At 44.7% G+C, this 23,711-nt stretch overlaps 1 protein-coding gene across 3 annotated transcripts in view; it reads left to right on the top strand.

Annotated features, from left to right (window-relative positions):
• Window positions 1-23,711, top strand: part of CDHR5 (cadherin related family member 5) — a 95,114-nt gene that overhangs the window by 43,836 nt on the left and 27,567 nt on the right. For all 3 annotated transcript variants that reach the window (XM_033928631.1, XM_033928630.1, XM_033928629.1), the window contains exons 8-11: window positions 3,458-3,548; window positions 10,358-10,455; window positions 14,199-14,405; window positions 18,803-18,919. In XM_033928631.1, coding sequence (XP_033784522.1) covers window positions 3,458-3,548; window positions 10,358-10,455; window positions 14,199-14,405; window positions 18,803-18,919 — 513 coding nt within the window. The remainder of the gene's footprint in view (window positions 1-3,457; window positions 3,549-10,357; window positions 10,456-14,198; window positions 14,406-18,802; window positions 18,920-23,711) is intronic.

Genomic DNA, 23,711 nt, shown 5'->3' with positions numbered 1-23,711 from the left:
TAATATTTTGTGCATCATATCCAATACCTGCACACTCCTACGAGGGGGGGGCTGAAAAGTCCTCCGCCCAACCAATCAACTTCCTAAATTCTGAGCATTATTTTGCCATTGTAGCTGAAAGAGTTATCTTGTTTCCTTAAGTGCCACTTTGCATGAAAGAAATTCTACATTTTGACATTGTTTCAGACCATTGATTGATATATATCCATGTCATTCTCTTCTTGGTTTAGACTGGGAACTATGGCAATTGCAAGTGAAAAATTACAAGGGATCCACATAGTCAACTTTCAACAACCCCTGTTTAATATACAAACCTTTCTGCTTAAAGGATTACATTTAACACATTTGGCTCACTATTAACTAGGTTTGTTTTTAAAGAAGGAGGAAAAAGCCTCAGACCCAAGCCTGCCGCTAGCACTCGAACAAGCAAAACATAGAGAGATACAGATAGAAGTAAGGATAGGTTTTTTTAGGGCAGGGAACACTTTGACAGGTCATGGACCTGATGGGCCGCCGCGGGTGCGGACCGCTGGGTGCGATGGACCTCTGGTCTGATCCCGGTGGAGGCAACTTCTTATGTTCTTAGATACCTCATTGGCATAAAGAACCTCCTCCTAACCAAACACTGTTATCTGCATTTTATACATGTAAACAATACAGTTTCTTCAGCTGTGAACTACTCAAATGTCTGGAAAGGCTAGAGTCACAAAGCAAACCCATCGTGTACTGATCGGTTTGCGACCAGATTTCCCTCGGGCCCCATTCACTAACTTCTCCAGCGATCCGCTTTGAATCCGTGCATGCAAATAAGAAGAAACGCATGCAAAGTAGGCAGGGACGTGATTCACAACACAAATTTGGGACACCGATTGGGCTGGCCGATCAAGCATAGAAGTGACTGCTTGGGACCAGTCGCACAGGTCTCTGCCGACTCTACTGTTCTCTGCCCCGATCTTGCTGTGTAGGAAGAGGTTTCAGGCACCGGGGGAATCGTGCGACTGCTTTCCCTGCTCTGCTCTCTGCCCTGAGCTCTGCTTTGGAGCCGATTTCTAACAAATAAAAGGATGCAGGGAAAGATTAGACCTTAGCTCAAAAGTTCTCTCTTTATGAAACCCTCTGCGCCCAGCACAAATGCTCAGACTAAAGAAAAGGCAGGAAGTGTGAGCCCGCAGGTTTAAAGTGGGGCTGCACGCCACAGTGCAGTCCTGCTTTAAACCCATGGGTTTGCACTGCCGGGAAGGCAGCCAAGAGCAGGAGAGTCCGGGCGGCAAGATTGGAAGGGGAGAGCAGGAGAGTCGGCGCGCATCCACATTCCCAGCTCCTGAATCAGAGAGTTGTCTAGAAGACAAAAAAAAAATCTATGCCGGGCCCGGAGGTCCAGCGCATGTGCAGACCATCTACAGATGGTCTGCACATGCGCTGGGATCGCTATCGAGCGATCTGGGCGTTCTTCTGATTGCCCCCATCTGCATATTTTTCTTTGTAGAATTCGTCGGACCTGCCCGGATCAGGCCCGATCGAGCAGGTTCGTGAATGTAGCCTTATATGTTCCAATCGTGTGCTCCTGTGAAAGTTTGAGCCGTCTCAAAATTCAGTTGCTTCTAACAATGTTCACATTACAGAACTATTAGGATCACTATCTCTCAGCTTCTAAATAGACAGTTCCTGAAAGTCAGTCTGTTCAGCCGAAGCCAACGATGGCCAGACAGCGTTTCGCTGAAGCTGTGTCAGGGCAATCCAGGCTGTGTTCGGCACCTTCACTCTCTGCTCCCCGGCATTGCTGGGCGATATGCGTGTCATGGCGGCTATTTTGAAGAGCCATTAAAATTTTGTCTCTTTAAAATCGTTTACGCCAGATTTAAATAGAAATTCATCAGAAATTATGTGGGTGCAGGCTGATATCCAGTGCTGACAACAGACTGCTATTTATGTGGTCCTATTTGGTCACTTAACTATGATGACACCGGCACTTAATATTGCAAGCTCCTCCCTGATGCCATCCTCAAAACGTCCCCCTCTTGCCACTTCTAAAATGGGGTGGGGGGGGGTCACAGCCAATTCTCAAAGAATAGTTGAGCTCTGGGACTCGTTGCCAGAGGATGAGGTAACACGGTTAGCGTAGCTGGGTTTAAAAAGATTTGGGCAAGTTGCTGGAGGAAAAGTCTGCTGCTGAGACAGAAATGAGGGAAGCCTTGGGATCAATAACTTGGAATTGCTGGGTATTTCTGACCTGGATTGGCCAATGTTGGAAACAGGAAACTGGGCTAGATGGACCATTGGTCTGACCCAGTATGACTATTATATTCTTATGATATTAAATACAAGTCCCTTCTTCTACTCTAAAGACACACACTCCAAAGGAGAAGAGGATAGAATAGAAATAAATGCTGAATTCCCCGTCAATGCAAAAGCTTCACAAACATCTTGGCCAAACCAATGTGAAGGAATATAAAGGAAAAAGCCTCAGAGCCCCCCTCACACACACACCTTCTTATGTAAAAGAGGTGTGGGAAAATTCTCTGGGGGTAAATCTCGTCAATAAAAACCTTTCACATTGGGAGATGTTATAAGCCTTAAGCAAGGCAGGGAAAACACAACTTAAACACTCAAAGCACTCTCAGCTGCTTATAATCCTCATTCAAATAATCATGAAGAAAAAAGTTTTGTATACTTATCCCACACGATGGTAGGTACAAAGAGCAAGTAACACATCGACGCGGCTGCTTCAGGATGTGCTGGCTCCCAACCACTCTGAACTCCTCGGCTTCAATGCGGCCTTGTGTTTCTGCTTCTAGTATTATATTCTTATGCCTCGTTAAGTGCCACTGAATATCAGCAGCTGGCCCACAGGGTGAGATTTAAGTGGGCTTAAATCATTTTGATTAGTCAATTATTGATACCAATCATACTAGTATTCTATAAATCTGTGCATGCTACAGCTGCCCTTTACAGAATTGCTTTTATTGTCTTCTGAAAACCACTTTGACCTCCTTGCCAAAAGAAGCTGGTATAGCAAATTCCAAATAAATTATAAACAACAACTTCCACCCCCCTTTTACAAAACCATAGCACGGTCTTTTAGCGCCGGCCGCGGTGGTAACAGCTCCAACGTTCATAGAATTCCTATCAGTGTCTGAGCTGTTACCGCCGTGGCTGTCGCTGAAAAGGGCTAAATAACTCCCAAAGTTACCTAGACAAATCTTTTGAATATCAATTCCAATATTTTAAAACATTTTAGCTCAGTCTCCTCCATATTTGCATGTGTACCAAATGATATATTTAGCTAACGGAGTAATAAGAGGCGCTCTTTTCCTCTTCCCCAATCCCCCCCCCTACCCCCCCCCCCCCCCGCTTTATTTCACTTAAAGTCACTGCAATCTAAACTCGGGCTGTCTGGTGCATTCAGAAATGTTCTGCTCTGATCGGGTCCATTAATACTTATCCCATGTTCTCATAGAGTGGTGCTCTGGTTCTGCAGCCTGGACCTCTGCTTGCAATTGATGGGGACACTGGCATTAATGAAGCAATCATATATGAAATCATTAATGGTAAGTTAACTTTCATGGCCCCAGATTCCCTGTTCCTCTTAGCATTTTTTGCACTATAACACATTTTCTCTTCTCAAGTATCCAGAATCTCACACATGCGATTTCCCCTCTCCTATCTTCCTCATACCACTCTTTTTAGCAGGCTGCCTCTCCATGAGCTTGTGGATTCTCTCTTACATGAGCTTCCTATCTCCTTGAGTGTCTCCCTCGGTGAAATCCCTCACCTTTCCTTATTCCTCCTTGACACTGTGGAATTTCTCTTTTAACACAGAAAGTGGGTCATAGATAAGGGCCAGTTTTCTTGTTCTTTGACACTCTACCGCTTTGAAAACTGAGCATAAACATTTTATCTAATCTAATCTAATGCTTGACTTTACATACCAAGTCATCATTCAAGGAAAGCTCGACTCGGTTTACAATAGTTTAAGTTATCGAATAAAACCCCAGAAAAGAAGAAGACTAAGTTTGGTAAAGTTAATTTTCAAAGTGTTTAGCAAATAAATTAGTTTTTAAGGATTTGCAAAAAGGGTGAAGTGAGCCAGAACTCCTTAAAAGACGTGGAAGGTCATTCCACAGTTGAGAGAGCTTAAAAATCAGAGAGTGACTGAAAAACTGAACTCCCTTAATCCCTTTTTGGGAAGGAAGAGATCATTTGAATTGTTGATCACTTCTTGCAAAAGAAAATCTATAAACATTAGCAAGGAGAGGAGTAAAAATACCATGTAAAATTTTAAAAACAACACAGGCACACTTGAATTGAACTCTAAAACAAACTGGGAGCCAATGAAGACTCTGAAGCAACGACAACACGTGATCAAATTTACATTTCCCCAAAAAATCGATTTTGCAGCAGTATTTTGAATTAATTGCAATCTGTAGAGGCTCCTTCTCAACTGTTCAACCCGGTCCTCTATATTTACGCAGGATTCTGGATGGTAGAGATGGGCTGCCATTGCAATTCATTAACAAATGAAAATAAGCAGCAAAAAATGACATTTTATGTTTATTTGTTAACCGATAATAGTCCACTCTGTATGCAAAGAGTGAGCACTGTTTCAAAAGAAAGCACATGCTTAATGACTGCCCCCCAAAGAAAATGAACATAGTAACATAGTAGATGACGGCAGATAAAGACCCGAATGGTCCATCCAGTCTGCCCAACCTGATTCAATTTAAATTTTTTAAATTTTTTCTTCTTAGCTATTTCTGGGCAAGAATCCAAAGCTTTACCCGGTACTGTGCTTGGGTTCCAACTGCCAAAATCTCTGTTAAGACTTACTCCAGCCCATCTACACCCTCCCAGCCATTGAAACCCTCCCCAGCCCATCCTCCACCAAACGGCCATACACAGACCGTGCAAGTCTGCCCAGTACTGGCCTTAGTTCAATGTTTAATATTATTTTCTGATTCTAAATCTTCTGTGTTCATCCCACGCTTCTTTGAACTCAGTCACAGTTTTACTCTCCACCACCTCTCTCGGGAGCGCATTCCAGGCATCCACTACCCTCTCCGTAAAGTAGAATTTCCTAACATTGCCCCTGAATCTACTACCCCTCAACCTCAAATTATGTCCTCTGGTTTTACCATTTTCCTTTCTCTGGAAAAGATTTTGTTCTACGTTAATACCTTTCAAGTATTTGAACGTCTGAATCATATCTCCCCTGTCTCTCCTTTCCCGAGTCCAAAATTGAAATATGAAATGTACAGTAATACACAATTAAATTTAAAAATAAAAATACATAAAGTGAAGATAATCTAATTTGATCGCACACTACTCCTCAATAATTCACAATAATTGGATCCAAGATTTAAAGAGTAGAACAAAATAAGTCAAATAAAGTTATCAGGAAAGCCATGTCTACTGCAGTACGGAGAGCTAATCTTCCTTAGGCGCAGTTATTCCCTTCTCAAGACGTTTCACTGAGAGAAAACTTATCAGATTATTATTAAGACTTAGCCAAAAGAAAAGATTTATAAACTATAAAGCGTTTTACCTCATGCAAAATTGTTAATTTCCTTAATAAGACATTATCTATTTATTTCTGAGGCTCTCCAAGTACCTACAAATCCAAAAGAGACCACTGCTCTAGGGTATACATATTCAGGGCTTCCAATCTCTCCTCATACGTCTTCTGGCGCAAGCCTCCTGTCATTTTTGTCATCCTCCTCTGGACCGCCTCAAGTCTTCTTACTTCCTTCGCCAGATACGGTCTCCAAAACTGAACACAATACTCCAAGTGGGGCCTTACCAATGACTTGTACAGGGGCATCAACACCTTCTTCCTTCTATTGACTACGCCTCTCTTTATACAGCCCAGCATCCTTCTAACCAAAACAAAGAGAACAATGCTGAAAACATGGGAAATGGAATGAAATGAGAATTTTTGAGCTGTCCATCCCTACTGGGTGGGCAGAACCCAGGACTGGGTGTGTAAATAGGGGCTGGCATTGTCCTTTGGCTAGCTATTTGTTTGACTAGATTTACCTGCGTAAAATGGCCAGATTAAACTGCGCTTCTGGAATGCTCTCAGTACGGCCCCTTTTTATCTGGGTAAATTGTGTAAAAGCTATGATTTAGCAGCTCAACAGGTGGGAATGTTAACCATGACTGACTCCCAAAGTTGAATAGAAGAGAATGAATCCAAAGCACAGGATACCAAGCCAAATGCAAAAAGCACAATGAGCCTCCAAGGATAGGCTGACATCTAGTGCAAAGATCAGTAAGTATAAACTTTTGATGCCAACCCATCCTTGGAAGCCCATTGTGCATTCTTCATTTGGCTTGGTATCCTGTGCTTTGGATTCTTCTAGACCCCCATAGCTGGTCTGACACTTTCCAAAATGCAGCAGAAATATTCCCCTTATAGAGATTCAAAGGAAAATTGTTTCACAAATTGGCTGAAGTTTCAAGAACAGAAGTACTTAGCTTCACAAAATGAGATCTCAGCTGCTAGCCATAGTGTTCAAAAGGGCTGAATCCCTACAAATTTTATACATGCAATTATTCTGATTGCATGAGCAATGCCGCTATATAATGAGAATGCCAGGTGGTAGCTCCTCAATGATTTTTAACTTGATCAGAGAGCCCATGGCATTTTGTTTTGCTAACCTTCACAACTCATCACCCAACCCCCCTTCAAACCCGGCTGATCACAACCCATTCATTGAGGAACCTTCAGGCTATTGACCCTGACACGCTCTCTTCTCTATCACTGTCTCATTCCTCCTTTCAATTACTATGTCACACAAGTCTGTCGATGAAGCTGTCCTCTCTTATAACTCCATTTCTCTTCTTGCCCCTCCCATTTCACACCTTGTAAGACGGGCCAAACCCCAGCACTGCCTGACCCTCAGCATCCATTACCTGCACTCCTGTGCCTGAGCTGCTGAAAGTCTTTGGCTTAAATTATGCATACATGCCAACTTCATACACTTCAAATTCATGCTGATGTGTTTCCAATCTACCCTTTTGCTTGCCAAACAAGAATACTACAACTATTTAACTAAATCTCTTAATGAAAACCCTATCTACTTAAAGTACTCCGACCTCCTAACCCCTCCTCACTTTCTCCCCAGATGGCAGAGTTCTTCTATGACAAAATTCACAAGATCCACCTTGAATTCTCAACCATGTCACCTCCCCCACCAACCCTTCTAGCTATCCACTCTGCCAACCTTTCTTCCTCTTCTGAAGTAACTGAAGAGGAAATTGCTTACCTTTTCTCCTCCTCCAAACCCACCACTCATTCCTCTGATCTGATTCCTACCTGCCTACTCGGAGCTATCACTCCTACTGTCATCCTCAACCTATCACTCTCCACTGCAACAATTCCTGATGTCTTCAAACATGCCATACTTACATCTCTCCTCAAAAAACCCTCACTAGACCCTGCATCCCCCTCCAACAATCGTCCCATCTCCCTCCTCCCCTTCCTAACCAAGCTACTCAAACGTGCAGTTCACCACCGTTGCCTGGACTTCCTTTCTTTTCAAGATATTCTTGACCCACTTCTTTCACCCTCTCCATTCTACAGAAACTGCCCTTGCTAAAGTCTCTAATAACCTGTTACTGGCCAGATCCAATGGCCTCTACTCTATCCTCATCCTTCTCGATCTGTCTGCTGCCTTTGTTACTATTGTTCTCCATCTACTTCTTGATACACTGTCTTCACTGGGATTCCAGGGTTCTGTTCTCTTCTGGCTTTCTTCTGATCTCTCCCATTGTACTTTCAGTGTATGTAACAGTGAATCCTCCTCTGCTGCTATTCCACTATTGGTGTACCTCAAGGCTCTGTCTTGGGCCCTTTTCTCTTCTCCATATATTGTAACCAAGACTGTGGTCCAACTGAGACTCCACAGCTCCTCCAGTGGTTACCAACAAAATAGCACTAACGTGTGACCCGAAATGGAGTCACCCTACAGGAATGGACTGCAATTAGGAAGGAACTCAAAATGAAAACAAAATAAAGTCCCAACAATTGAGGTTGTTAGAAAAATAGTTCAGTTTATTTATTCCTTAATGTAGGTAAGCAGTTCATCATACATTTGCAACATTTGTCAGAATAGCCATCAATAATGCAGCAACAAACTTCAAAACAGGTAGGCAAACAAAAATATCTCCCAAAATCAAGTTCACCCAGGAAGCTGAGTTTTCCAGCTCTTCCTAGAGCTAGTGCAAGCCTGCTCCCAAGCAGCTTGCTCAATTCACACAGTTATAGTTCAGGAAACTGGCTTCAGAAATGCCTCACAGTTGAAAAGGAAAAAAAAATATACAAAATAAAGCCTCTGGCAGCATTGTACTTGTGCCAGGTAAGGAGAGTGTCACAGGTTTTGCCAAAAACAAAAGCCACTGCAAGGGCCTTCAAAATCCCACCCAAGGTGACAGCAAAACCTCTCCCCAATCACACTCCTAGCTTTCCAAAAGATAAACCACCAAAATAGTCCAAACAGCAAACAGTCAAAAATTCACACTTACTGTTTGCAGCTTGAGACCCAGTCCACCTGCATGGGCTCAGGATAATCAGTTTCACACACTGCACAAGCCTCTTGAAAGTCCATGGGCTCTACATCCAGGAATGGCAAGTCTTCAGCTTGTCCAGCCTCTGTTAGCTCCATAGGTGAGGGTCTATTGCTCCTGTTTGGCCCAGGTGGTTCCTCAGGGAGGCAAGGTCTGAACTTCCTCCCTAGCCGGCCTCTCTGACTGATTTCAACTACAGGCTTACATACTCTAGGGGGCGTGCCCTATTCTGGGTGAGTCAGCAGACCTGCCTGGGGCTCTTGGGCTCCCCCAGTGGCAACTTGTGCACAGATCTCCTAACTCCTCCTCAGACAATTCAGACTCCCCCTGCTGGTCAAAGGCATTATTAACAGAATCATGGCCCTGGGAGATCTTGGAATTTCCCTTCCGGGTTTTCCCTTTTACTTTTCTCTCTGCCCTAACTGGGACCTTGGCGGGCCTTGTGTCTGACTGGTCACAATATACCCGCTATCTCAGTACACTGATCTCCCATGGTTTTCAATATCACCTCTATGCTGATAACTCCCAGATCGACCTTTCCACACCAAATATCTCTACAGGAATTCAGGCCAGAGTCTCAGCCTGCCTGTTCGACGCTGGATGTCTCACCACCATCTAAAACTGAATATGGGTAAAACCAAACTCATTATCTTTCTGCCTAAACTCACCTCCCCCTCCTGCCATTCTCTATTTCTGTGGATAACACTCTCATCCTCCCTGTCTTGTCTGCTCGCAACCTCGGGGTAATATTGGACTTCTCTATCTCCTTCACTGTTCATATCCAACAAACCGCTAAAACCTGTTGCTTCCTCCTCTTTAATATTACCAAAATCAGACCTCTCCTCCTTGAGCACACTACCAAAACCCTTATTCACACTCTCATCACCTCTCGCTTAGACTACTGCAATGTACTTCTCTCAGGTCTGCTGCACAACCATCTCTCTCCCCTTCAATCTTTCAAAATGCTGCTGCCATGCTCATATTACCCCCTCCTCAAGTCACTCCATTTCTGAATACAGTTCAAACTGACTTACAATGCATCACTCTGTAGACTTTCAATATCTCTCCTCAGTTATCTCCCCCTATGCTCCCTCCTGTAAACTCCATTCATTGGATAAGTCCCTCTTATCTACCCTTCTCCTCCCATCGCCAACTCAAGACCCTGTCCCTTCTTTCTTGTCGCGCAGTATGCCTGGAATATGCTGCCAGAGTCAATACATCATGCTCTGTCTCTAACAGTATTCAAAACTAAGCTAAAAGCCCTTTTTTTTTAAACTGCTTTCAACTGGGGGAAAGTATGGCGTAGTGGTTAAAGCTACAGTCTCAGCACCCTGGGGTTGTGGGTTCAAATCCACGCTGCTCTTTGTGACCCTGGGCAAGTCACCTAATCCCCCAGGTACATTTGATAGACTGTGAGCCCAAAAGGACAGATAGGGAAAAATGCTTGAGTACCTGAATAAACTCATATAAACCATTCTGAGCTCTCCTGGGAGAATGGTATAGACAACTGAATAAATAAAAATAACTCTTAACTCACTCATTGTCAGTTACTTTTACCCATTGTATCATTGCATCTGCTAGAAACATGCCAACCCTGAGATGTCTTGTCTGCCTGTCCAAATTAGATTGTAAGCTCTTCTGAGCAGGGACCGTCTATGGAATGTTAAATGTACAGTGCTGCGTACGTCTCTCAGCACTATAGAAATGATAAGTAGTAGTAGTAAGGGTCTGAGAAGTCTTTCAGTTTGAATTCAAGTGGACTAACAGTTGCCACATTGTTTTTTTGCCCCAGGAAACCAGAAGGACATATTTTCCATTGATAATGTGAGTGGGAATATAACCATGAGGAAAGCAGCATTTACTTTGGGGACAATCATTTTACAGGTCATGGTGAGTATTACTAGACTATAGAGTAGGATTAAGAAATAGGCAAAACAAGCACATGCCTAGGTCCCAATTTTAGGGGCAGGGGTCTCTATCACATATGTTAATTGACTGACTCAAAGCAGGTTTTGGCCCTTGTAATCAGCTGCCAACAGAAAAGGAATGGGGAGGAGGGACCAGAGCCACAGCTGCCCGCACAGGTCTATTCTAGTGTACTGTCCTCCAGTCCTTGAGCAACATTTCTTACCTGCTGTTTCCTCCTCTGCTGGTTTTCCTCAGTCAAAGCCATATAGGGCCTGTTTTTATTACATTTTGAGCCTGCAGCATCTCTCCCGCTGATGAGGGGGATGTTGCTTGGCTGCCTCAAGTTGCTTACCTCAACCTCCTAATTTGATCTCCATTTATAGTCCTCTACCTCTACTCACTAGCATGGCCACTGGCTTCATCTTGTCTTCTCCAACTGCTTCCTCTCTAACTTTTCTACCTCATTGCTCCCCATCTCTGGTCATCATCTTATTACATTACATTAGAGATTTCTATTCCGCCATTACCTTGCAGTTCAAGGCGGATTACAGAAGAATTATAGAAGGTGGGTTACATAAGAGGATTTTTGGTCATTTCCAGAGATGGTAAAGAGTAGATCAGGTTGATTCAGGGGGTCGGGAAGAAGATGGGAGGAAGGAAGGTACTCGTGGTGTTAAGACTTTTTCAGGGATTTCTTGAAGAGTATAGTCTTTAATTCTTTTCTGAACGTCTTGTAGTTTGGGGTTGTTATCAGTAGATTGGAGATTTGATTGTCTAGTTTTGCTGCTTGAGTGGCTAGGAGGCCGTTATATAATTTTTTCCATTTTAACTTTTTTGATTGGAGGGTGTGTGAATGGGGTGCGAGTTTTCCTATGCCTGGTTAAGGTAGTTTGGATGAGGCAGTTGTTCAGGTAGGTTGGGCTGTCTCCGTTTTTAGTTTTGAATAGTATACAGTAGAATTTAAATAGTATTCTCTCTGGAATTGGAATCCAGCGTGAGTTGAGGTATGCCTCTGTAATATGATCGTGTTTCATCAATGAGTAGATGAGTCTTAGGGCTGTGTTTTGAATTGTTTGTAATTGTTTTGTCATTGTTGCAGGGCAGGGGAGATAGAGGATGTTGCAATAGTTTAGAACACTGTTCTTCAACCACAGGTCCGCGGACCAGTGCCGATCCGCAGAAAATTTCTGCCGGTCCACGCAGGGCCGGCGAGATCTACAAATTAAATTTCCTGTCGGGCATCTGTTCCCCTTTCTCTTCCAGGGCCGGCGTTAGGATCGGCTGCGGTACGGCTACAAACGGACTGCAAAAAGAAAGACAGAAGCCACGGGACTTTTCCTCTTGCCTGTATCGCTATAGGTTCTGCCGATCTTGATCCCGCCCCCCTCTGAAGTGACTTCCTGTTTTTGAGGGGCAGGATTGAGACCGGCAGAACTTGTAGCAAATAACAATGCAGGCAAGAGGAAAGGTCCCGCGGCTTCTGTCTTCATTCTAGCCATCTGATTTAGCGGGACCACAATTGAAGGTAGGGTAGATTTTGCCTTTGTTATTGCTGCCAAGTTTAGCAGGATCAGAGTCGAAGGCAGGGCTGATAGCAATCGATTGCTGGAAGAGTGGATCGGGGCCAGCAACCAAGGGAGGAAATAAGAGATGCTGGATTATGAGGAGAGGGAAAAATGTGATATAGGTATTGTGGGAAGGGGATGGTAGACCCAGGAGGGGGGATTGGTGTGACAGAAGGGAGATGGTGGATCCCCTTGGGGGAGGATAGTTATTGGGAGTTGGAAGAATAGGGACGGACACAAAGACAGATGCTAGACCTTGCAGGGGGTAGAGAGACATGGAAAATGCTGAACAGGAGGGTGGAGTATGAAGACAGAAGTAAGATGTTGGACATGGGTAGAAGGAGTAGGGAGACAGAGGGGATATGCTGGACATGGTGAAGGGGGAATAGGGAGACAAGGAGAAGATGCTGAATAAGGAATGGAGGGAGTGGGGTGATGGAAGGTATCTGCTGGATTAAGATGGGGAAAAGAGGGGAGGTACTGGAATACATTCATTATAAAATCATAACTGAGGCTTGTGCGGATGGGATCAGATGGTTTGCGGAGACTGAGCTTGTGGAGACGGGGCGAAATTGTGTTTTTTAAATTTCAGTCTTAGTAGTTTGCCGGTCCACAAATTCTTTTATTTCTGCTGGTCTACGGGTGTAAAAAGGTTGACAAGCACTGGTCTAGAAGACCTAGGATTAGAGATTGTACTATGATCTTATAATCTTCACAATTACTCACCTTCCCCCCAACCATGCAGTCATCACCACAAGTTTCAAAATCTTCATGTCCTCAATCCTTCCACACTCTCCTCACCTCCACTATGTCATCCAGGCTGTCTCACTGTGCTACTCTGTTCTCTTCTCTGCACTAAACACCTTTGCTTCCCCTGTTCTCTGCTCTTGTCAGGTGTATCAAACCTTAGCCTTGGCCCACTCTCAGTATCCAATACTTACGTTCCTGCACCTGCTCTGCTGAGTACTTTTGGCTTAAATCTTGCACACATGCCAACTTCCTTCACTTTAAATTCATACTGCTCTCATGCTGACCAAGCAAGGCTATTACTTCCAGTTAACTCCCTTTCTTCCAACCTCAGCTGTCTCTTTGCCACGCTGAACTTCCTTTTCAAAGTGCCCCCTCTTCTGACCCCTCCTTCTCTCTCTCCAGGTGAAGCCTGAATTCTTCCATGACAAGATTCACAAGATTGCCCTTGAATTTGCTGCAAACCCACATCCTTCTCCCCTTTCCACCATCCATTCTCCTGACCTTCCAGCTCCCACCATCCCTTCTTCCTTCGCCCAAGCAACTCAGGAGGAATCCACACATATTCCCTCTCCTGATCCATCTCCCCTTGCCTGGTCCCACCATCTTGACCCTCTTTCAACCCTTCTGACTTTTCTTCCTTCTCTGAAATCATGGAGGAAGAAACTGCACAACTTCTGTCCTCAGCCAAGCCTACTACATGCCCCTCTGACCCTATTCTTGACTCCATCTAATATACTGATATCTCTGCTATCTGTCAGATCCTCAACCTATCCATTTCTACTGCAACAGTATCTGATGCCTTCAAACATGCGGGACTCTACCTGCCCCTCCAGCTATCGCCCTGTCTCCCTTCTTCCGTTCCTATCCAAGCTACTTGAGTGTCTTGTCTTCTGTCATTGTCTTTACTTTCTTTCATCTCAACAGACTCTTAATCCTCTACAATCTGACTTTCAAGTTAGGCACCTATTGGCTAATTCAATTTTTAAAAATTGTTTTTAATGGTGGTTTCAATTATCAGCACCAATTTAAAAAATCTAAGATGCCCAGATCAGATAGGCGGGCCAATCTAAGCATCTAACTGTAGACGCCTTTTATAGAATCAGGGCCTCAGTGTTTAAAATAATGCTGACCGCCACTGGCTGATTATTGCCCCATGATCTTTAATTATTTTTAAATGTAATTTTTCATTTGAAGCATGACAGTCTGCTTGGCAGAGGGACAATGAGGATTTCCAAATAATGGACTGGTAGTAATCAATCTCTGGAAGCAACACTAACACTGAGATAGAATCCTGATGTTATCAAGAACACTTTGCCAGTGTCTCTACTACGGATTGGAAACTGCTTTCATCACAAGATGAATTCCGTTGTTAAATTTGAGTATCTGATGTGATTTCTGGTTTTTCCCTAGGCATCACAAGTCAATGACCCCCTGAAATATGCACTTACATCAGTTCAAATACATGTCATAGAGCAAAGCAATTTCCCACCACACTTTCAAAGCAGCCATTACCAGGGGATGGTGCCTGTGCTTGCGGAAAGCGGCAGCCTAGTTATGGAATACGGCAGCTCCAGCAAGCCTCTGCGTGTGTTTGCAATGGATGATGATTTCCCTGATGTACGTATTAATGATTTTACACAGTCGCCTCAACTTCAATGACAGTTTTTTAGTAGAGTTTCAGATTCAGTTTAACATAAAGACACTTTAAAAAAAAAAATCTCACAGCTTCCTCTCATTATTTATGAACATTCAGTGCAAAAAAAAATAGGATGTGAGGGTGGTGTAGTGGTTAGAGCTACAGCCTCAGCATCCTGAGGTTGTGGGTAGAGAATGACATGGGGACAAATTTGTCCCTGCCTCCGCAGGACCTCAATTTCCCCATCCCGTCCCAATGAGTTTTGTCACTGTCCCTGCCCCATTCCTGTACACCGCAGAAGCCTCGAATACTTGTGACTATAAAGTGTTTGAGGCTTGTGCAGATGAGGATGGAGCTTGCAGGAACGGGGCAGGGACAGTGACAAAACTCATGGGGACAGGAAAATGAGTTCCCCTGGGGATGGGGAAAAATTTGTCCCCATGTCATTCTCTAGTTGTGGGTTCAAACCCTGCACTGCTCTTTGTGACCCTGGGCTAGTCACTTAATCCTCCACTGACTTAGGGAAAATGCCTGAGTACCTGATTTGTAATCCATTCTGAGCTCCTTTGGGAGGATGGGCTAAAAAAATTGAATAAAAAAAATCTAGCCAAAAATATGTTTAATACAAACTGAGTGCCAAAACTGACCAGAGGACATTGGAGGGATAAAGGCATGACCCCCCCTTCATCCCCCAGTGATCACTAACTCCCTCCCACCCTCCTGAGAGGTAAAAGTGAGAGCTGCAGATTTAATGGCCACTCCTCTTAGACCAGAAGGGGACCCAGTCCCGTATCCCACTCTAACTGGTATACTTTTGGTTGAAAGTGTGAGCACCCCAAAAACCACAAAATACCTGCTGATATCTGCAGAGAAAAGGACTATTATACTGGTATACAGTTGGGTACAGTATATTTTTTTGCTAATCCTGGAGAGCTCACCATACAATACATGTTTATGTTTATTGGAAGCTTCTAGACTGACTGGGGAGTCTATTCAATGCGGTGTGCGGGAGCTTCAGTAATGGCATTACAATACATGAGTAAATGTTAATATAAGGGGAGTATGATGTGAAGTCCATGCAGTGCCACCTAGGCCGCCCCACTGTTCTGCTAGGATGTTTGTGTGGCCCCCAGACATGTTCCTGGAGGATAAGTTTATTGTCATGGGAGCCCTTCAGAAAGCCACTTAGCAGCAACGCCAAAGTGCGCTCCTACTGGATTTAGCACTGGATTTTTGGATGTTTTTTACAAAATGTCTAAAAATGGATTTGGACATCATATCGAAAATGTCTCTCCAAGTGTTTTATTTATGTACTTTTATTTCATTATATTTTAATTTGATTTTTTTTAATTTGATTTTTTATTTTAATTTGATTTTTTTTTTAATTTGAATGTTTTTATTTTATTATCTTGCTAATTTATACTGAATTTTTATACTGAATTTTGAGACCCACCTGCCTTTATTTAATTGGACCTTTATTTCACTTTAGCTTATGCTTAAATGTACTTTATTTTTAAAGTAATTTTTGTTTTTGTTTCCATCTGTAATGATTACTTGTTAGGATATGTATATATCTGGTATCTTTCTCTATCTCTACCTTTTCTATCTGAATATGTTCAATGGAGTTCCTTTCTGCTTTTAACTGTTACATTGTAAACCGCTTAGGTCATGAAAATGCGGGAGTGGTATATCAAATTCTGAATAAACCAACATTGTATTGTTCACAATCTTGAATGGCAATCGGTTTGCCAAGAAGACGGTATTTTAATATTAAATCACACCATCTGATGATCACTGAATGCCATATGGTCACCCACCACATATAACACCAGAAGCACTCTCCTCTTTTGTAAGCACCAGATCCATAATGGCTCCATTCCCAACTGCTGGAACAGTTCCCCCTGTAGAGAATTCTGGAACTCCCAACTTCTCAAAGTCCCCGCAACAGGGATACCCCAATCAATATTTGCATATTGAAATCATCTATTACCCTGTTTCCCTGAAAATAAAACCTAAGAACATAAGAATTGCCACTGCTGGGTCAGACCAGTGGTCCATCATGCCCATCAGTCCGCTCATGCGGCGGCCCTCTGGTCAAAGACCAGCACCCTAACCCAGACTAGCCCTACCAGCGCACGTTCTTGTTCAGCAGGAACTTGTCTATCTTTGTCTTGAATCTCTGGAGGGTGTTTTCCCCTATAACAGCCTCTGGAAGAGCGTTCCAGCTTTCTACCATTCTCTGGGTGAAGAAGAACTTTCTTACGTTTGTACGGAATCTATCCCCTTTCAACTTTAGAGAGTGCCCTCTTGTTCTCCCTACCTTGGAGAGGGTGAACAACCTGTCCTTATCTACTAAGTCTATCCCCTTCAGTACCTTGAATGTTTCAAACATGTCCCCTCTCAATCTCCTCTGTTCGAGGGAGAAGAGGCCCAGTTTCTCTAATCTATCGCTGTACGGCAGCTCCTCCAACCCCTCAACGATCTTAGTCACTCTTCTCTGGACCCTTTCGAGAAGTACCGTGTCCTTCTTCATGTACGGTGACTAGTACCTATCTCGAAAATAAGCCCTAGCATGATTTTTAAAGATGTTCCTAATATAAGCAATACCCTAAAAATAAGCCCTAGTTAAGATCAACCCCTAAAGCCCCCCTAAATATCCACAGCACTCCACAACTCCATCCCTGACACTAGTGCTGTCTGATTTGCTGAGGAAAAAAAAAAAATCTGACTCGTCAATTCAGCGACCCCCACCCCAGTGAGACCTGACATATCTCTGCTCAGAGGCCTCCTAAAGCAGCAGCGGCGGCAGTGCTCTGAATGGGCTGCTTCATGGCCTTCCCCAGCGGAACCTTCCTTTTGCCGTGTCACTGATCACATCATCAGTGATGAGGCAGAGGGAAGACCCCGGCGAGGAAGGCCGCAAAGAAGCCCATTCAGAGCGCTGCCACCGCTGCTGCTGTTTTTGGAGGCCTCGGAGCGGAGGTATGTTAGTCTCATGGTGGGAAGCTCGGTGGGGTTATGCTGCACAGGGGGATGGGATAGAAAGATGCAGCACATGGGGATGGGTGAGAAGGGAGGAAAGATGCTGCACAAGGGGGGAGAGGGGGAGTATGGAAAGAGGAAGAATTGGGGTGGAGGAGAGGAAGGGAGAGATGATTGTTGTGCATTTTTTGGACCCAAAATTAATATAGGACACTGTCTTATTTTTGTGGAAACACGGTAGTAGTACTTCCCTTTTCATAACTATACTGTGAATTTCTTCAATTCAATTTCTGTCTACCTCTTCTGCCTGCAAAGAAGGCCTTTATATCGCACCAATGTAAACAGATTTTCCATTCTCTCTTTTCAAATTAACCCATAGTGCCTCTTCCTTATCCTGTAAGTCCTGCAATATTATGTTTAACATAGAACACCTCTCCCAGAATAAATTATAACCTGGTATAGCTATATTCCAAGATCCAAATCTTTGTGACCACAGCCGAATCTAATCAGCCACTCCCATCACAACCTCTTGGTCCAGAATCTTGTTTTCCATGCTATGGGCATTGGTATGCACAGCTTTCCAGATATTGTCTGTTTTTCCCATTTCTATAGGAGTATTTAATATTTTACTTACCTAATAGGTTTTAATTACCCCCTTCCCCATCCCCATGTTTTTAGTTTAAAGCTCTCTTTGGGAGGTTAGCTGTTGAAAAATCATACCATGATTCAAGAAGCTTAAATTTTATAGTCAGCATTAATGGTTAAGCCCCAGAAATTTAAAAAAAAAAAAAAAAAATCAATTTACTCCATCTTCTTTGCTGCCGATATCCTTTAAAAAATGTGGTCATGCTGCCCAGTCCCCTCCTCTCACCCTGCATGAATATAAGTGAGTTTCTTCAGTGCTCTAATGTCCCCTTCCAGATAAACGTAGTCAAACAGCTCAAGTAGTGGCCTCAGTGTTAACTTTAGCTGGTAATACTCAGCAACTTAACCAGATATGACCGCTGAATATTGGCCTCACTCTGCTAATAATGAGAACTGGGAACTGATAAAGAGGAACGGATCCAGTGTCTCTGTGCTCACAGATCTCTGATCCAACCATTAAACCTTACTTATGACCCTGAACAGCCTCTAAATTTGTTCAGGTGGCTCCTGGAATAAAGACGACACAGGAAAAAAAAAAAAATTAGAATGAGTCGGTAGGAAATGAGTTGGGGGGGGGTCTCAGAGGTCCCTTTAATTTCAAGGTGAGGTGACTAGAATGAGCAGTTGGCTCTCACTAAATAGGAAGAGAGCCAACGTTTCAGTTGTACTGCCATGTTGATCTGCTTATGAGGTATGCTTGCTTTTTTCTTCCAGTCCAAGAGATAACCAGGAAATGTGTTTCTTTTAACAGAAGCTGAATCCTGCCATCACATACAATGTTCAGGACAGCAGTGAGTTCCGAATCACCCGGGATGGATTTGTTCTGACCAATGCAATGCTGAACTCAGCAACCACCATTGCTTTCTTGGTATAGCAGCTCTCTCTCTTTTGGGAAAATGTTAATGGGCTAGAAAGGAACAAGCTTTTCTGTAACTACCATATTTCCCCGCATATAGGCCGCACCCATGTATAGGCCGCAGAAAAGGGCGGCTTATGTTTAAAAACCGGAAGATAAGCCGTGGTTAATACCATGGGGTGGCTTATCTTCCAGTACCTCATTCATCCCCCCCACCCCCAGTACCTTTTTCAGAGCTCCATCGCCGGCGTGCGTCTTGGGTCTTCAGCGGTGCAGGGCAACCGCGATGTCTTCGGCATCTGGCCTGCCCCCGCACCGCCCACCGAATGGCCAATATCAGTTCTCGTTGCCCTGCACCACTGTAGACCTGAGCCATGCACCAGCGAAGTGGCTCCGAAAAAGGTACAGAGGGTGGGGGGAGGTTACTTAAAATTTGTATATAGGCCACCCCATTTAACTAGGCCACGCCCCATACACGGGTTTGTAAACCCCATGTATAGGCCATGGCCTATACGAGGGCCGTTCAAAAAGTATCAGACCTTCATTTTTCTTGCATAAACAAATAAAGCTACAAAGGCATGGTTTAGTGGGTGTATATAGGCGACTCTAATGTGCATGCTTGAATTTTTTCCCGCCTACAGAAGCTGTCAGTCGCCGGCAGACCGCCGATGAGTGAGGAAGTGTAAGTGAACGCTGTCAGATTTTCGTTTTTGACAAAATGACAGAAAAAGTTGAACAATGCTACTGAATTAAGTTTTGTGTAAAGCTTGCCGATTCCCAAGTGGAAATGATCTGCAAGAATCAACAGGCCTTCGGGAACAAAGCAATGGGCACCACACAAATAAAAGAGTGTGCTGCGAATCAGTGGAGAATGAAGCACGTTCTGGTAGGCCCTCAACATCCAGAAATGAGATTGTCATTGACCAAGTAAGGACCCTGGTGATGCAGGATCATCGAATCACAATCAGAGAACTTGCAGTCGAGGTGAGCATCAGTGTTGGATCCATTCATTCCATTTTGACTGAGGATTTGGGCTTCAGGAGAATTTCAGCGAAGTTCGTGCCAAAGCTGCTAACAATCGAGCAGAAGCAACTCCGTTTGGAGATTGCACAGGACTTGCTGGAGACTGTGAAGAGTGATCCCAATTTCCTCAGCACAGTGATCACTAGCGATGAGTCCTGGGTTTATGGGTATGACCCAGAAACCAGGTTGATGTCATCACAATGGAAGCATTCAACATCCCTGAGGCCAAAAAAACCCAAGGCAGATCTGCAGCAATTTCAAAGTCTTCTTTGACTCTAGTGGTGTGGTTCATCATGAGTACGCACCACACGGCACAACCATCACCAAGGGGTACTAACAAGAGGTTCTGCGTCACCTTCATAATGCTGTGAGATGCAAACAGCTGGATCTGTGGGCAGCGGGCAATTGGCAGCTCCATCACGATAACACACCTGCCCATTCTTCACATTTGATATGGAGTTTCCTGGCCAAAATCAACACACCTGTGATTCCTCAGGCTCCCTACTCTTCCGACATAGCTCCGTGTGACTTCTGGCTTTTCCCCAAGCTGAAAATGCCCCGAAAGGGACCAGATTTCAATCAAGAGAAGACATCATGCAGAATGCAACAGACCAGTTTTTATGTTATGTTATGTTTCTGAATATGAGTATTTTTTTATGAATAAAAGTCTGATACTTTTTGAACGGCCCTCGTATATGGGGCATAAGAACATAAGCAGTGCCTCTGCCGGGTCAGACCACAGGTCCATCCCGCCCAGCAGTCCGCCCCCGCGGCGGCCCAACAGGTCATGACCTGCCTTAATCACCAGGAGGGGCCCCCTTTGTCCCCTAGATTTGTCATCGAAGTCCTATCTTCCCATCAAAGTCCTAACCCTCCGGCCTTGCACCTGCACGACCTGGTGAGCTGTCTATATTTATGCATCACCCCAGCACCTCCCTCAGTACCCCACGATCCCCTTTTCCCTCAGGAATCCGTCCAATCCCTGTTTGAATCCCTGTACTGTACTCTGCCGGATCACTTCCTCCGGGAGCGCATTCCATGTGTCCACGACCCTTTGGGTGAAGAAAAACTTCCTTGCATTTGATTTGAACCTATCCCCCTTCAGTTTCTCTAACTGCCCCCTCGTACCCGTCGTCCCTTTTAGTCTGAAGAACCTGACCCTGTCCACCCTCTCTATACCCCTAAGTATTTTGAAGGTCTCTATCATATCCCCCCTGAGCCTCCTCTTTTCCAGAGAGAAGAGCCCCAGTTTATCCAGCCTCTCGGCATATGGGCAGTTTTCCAGCCCTCTTACCAGTTTCGTTGCCCTCCTTTGGACTCTCTCAAGAATTGCCTTGTCCTTCTTGATGTGCGGCGACCAATATTGAACGCAGTATTCCAGATGTGGGCACATCATCACTCGATACAGCAGCATGATGACTTCCCGCGTCCTGGTTGTTATGCCCCTCTTGATGATGCCCAGCATCCTGTTGGCTTTCTTCGAGGCTGCTGCACACAGTGTGGATGGTTTCATGGATGGATCCACTAGCACACCCAAGTCTCTCTCAAGTCCGGTGTCTCCCAGCAATCCCCCCCCCCCCATTTTATACTTGAACAACGGGTTCTTTTTCCCTATGTGCATGACCTTGCATTTATCTACGTTAAAGCGCATTTGCCATTTGTTTGCCCAGTCCTCCAGCTTATCGAGGTCCCTTTGCAGTTCCTCACACTCCTCCCTGGTCCTAACTCTGGCGCAGAGTTTGGTATCGTCTGCAAATTTTATAACCTCACACTTTGCCTCCGTTTCCAGGTCATTGATAAATATGTTGAAGAGTAGCGGCCCCAGCACCGATCCCTGCGGCACACCGCTCGTGACTCCCCGACAGTCAGAATATTGGCCCTTTACTCCGACCCTCTGTAGTCTACCTGATAGCCAGTGCTTGATCCAACTATGTACAATATGGCAATTACGTTTTCACAGTGACAGCACTAGATAGAGTGAGCTGTAAGAATGTGACCCAATTACAAAAATTAACTGCTTTGTTATATAGTCAGTGCTAAGAAATTGTACAGGAAAGCTAGTACATTCAGCAGAAATGTGCCCCAGTAAACCACAACTGGATAGCTGCATGCAGGGAAGAATTTCCCACACCACAGAAATCTCCATGCTGTTCCCAAATCTGGGAGTTCTGTGAAGCACTGGAAGCAAAGACGTGGGTTTTAGAAAACCTGAATGCCAGGCTTCAGGGTTGTGCCTCCAGAAAGAGGGGGCCTTTAAAAAGAAAATGTAGCCCAGCTGACAAATCTGCAAGAGTTTCAAGTTTATTAAGATTTGTTATCTACGCAATATCATATATTTCAATGCGTATAACAATTTTTTTAAAAAATTAAAAAAAAAAGGGGGGGGAGGACAAAACAAGACATTGTATACTAATTATATATGTTCTAACTAGTCTTTAAGCCTGTTACATTAACGGGTGCTAGAATAGATGTGTCTTTCTGTCTGTGTTTCTTTATCTCTCTCTCCTTGGCCGCTGTCTGTGTCCTTCTGTCTCCTCCTCCCCCCCGAGCAAAGCTGTCTGCCCCCAGCACCCACCTCCCTCCCAAATGTCTCTCCATGGCCCTCTTCTGTCTTCCTCCCCAGAGCAAAGCTGTCTGTCCCCTTTCCCTATCTCTCCATGGCCCCTTCTGTCTCCCCCCCAGCACACCCCTCCCCCAAAGCAGCCCCCTATCCCTCTCCCTGTCTCTCCATGGCCCCTTCTGTCTTCCCCCCCAGAGCAAAGCTGTTTGCCCCAAGCACACCCCTCCCCCCAAAGCAGCCCCCTTTCCCTCTCCCGCAGACTCTCTCTCTCTGGCCCCCTTTCTCTGTCTGTCTTTCTGTCCCTCTCCCTGGCCCTGTGTCTTTCTTTCTTTCTGTCTCCCTCCCTCCCTCTGTCTGTCTGTCATTTTCCCCATTTCCCTATGCAGCAGCAATAGCATTTCCCTCCTATCCCCCCCCCTTTCCTGTGTAGAAGCAGTAGCAGCATTTTCCCCCACTCCCCCTTTCCCTTTTCTTACCTTATGTTCCCTGCTCCATTCGGCCCCTCCCCTTTCTTTCATTGCCGTTGTCGATCCGGCCTGCTCCTGACCCTCCCACCGCCGACAAACCTCGGGACTCCAGCCGCGTAGGCAGCACTTTAAACACGCTGCTTCGCGGCCTTATACTGGCGATTTCCTCTGCCGCATCTGTCTCCGATGATATCATCAGAGACGCGGCAGAGGAAATTGGCAGAGAAGGGCGCGAAGCAGCGTGTTTATAGTGCTGCCTACGCCGCTGGAGCCGGGAGGCGACGGAGAGGGCAGGGGGTGCTAGCGGCCGGCAGCGGTGGAGAGCAGGGAAGGGCGCGCATGGCACTTGTCTTGCCTCGCGTGAGGCCGGTCTGTAAGCTGAGCATGCGCACTTCCTATGTGTGCCTACAGCTCACGGAAAATGGACGCACGCTTAGGAAGTGCGCATGCGTGGCTTACCGTTTTATTATATTAGATACAAACTGGTATAAAAGGCAAGGGGGATGAACTACAATTTTTAAAGAAAGAAAAAGAAACATTTAGGGAAGAACACACATAGTGGGAGCACATAAAAAGAAAATAAAGAATAATTTTGCGACCTACTCATAAGATTCATTAAGGTCTAAAGATTTAGTACTTGGTAAGTTATGCTGTCTATGTTTTGAATGCGTCTTTGTACAGAAAGCTTTTTAAGGAGCGCTTGAATTTTTCTAAGGAAGGTTCATTACGTAGATATAATGGTAAATTGTTCCAA

This window comes from Geotrypetes seraphini, chromosome 19, assembly GCF_902459505.1.
Source record: "Geotrypetes seraphini chromosome 19, aGeoSer1.1, whole genome shotgun sequence".
Taxonomy (NCBI): domain Eukaryota; kingdom Metazoa; phylum Chordata; class Amphibia; order Gymnophiona; family Dermophiidae; genus Geotrypetes; species Geotrypetes seraphini.
This window is presented reverse-complemented; position numbering and strand designations above follow the sequence as displayed.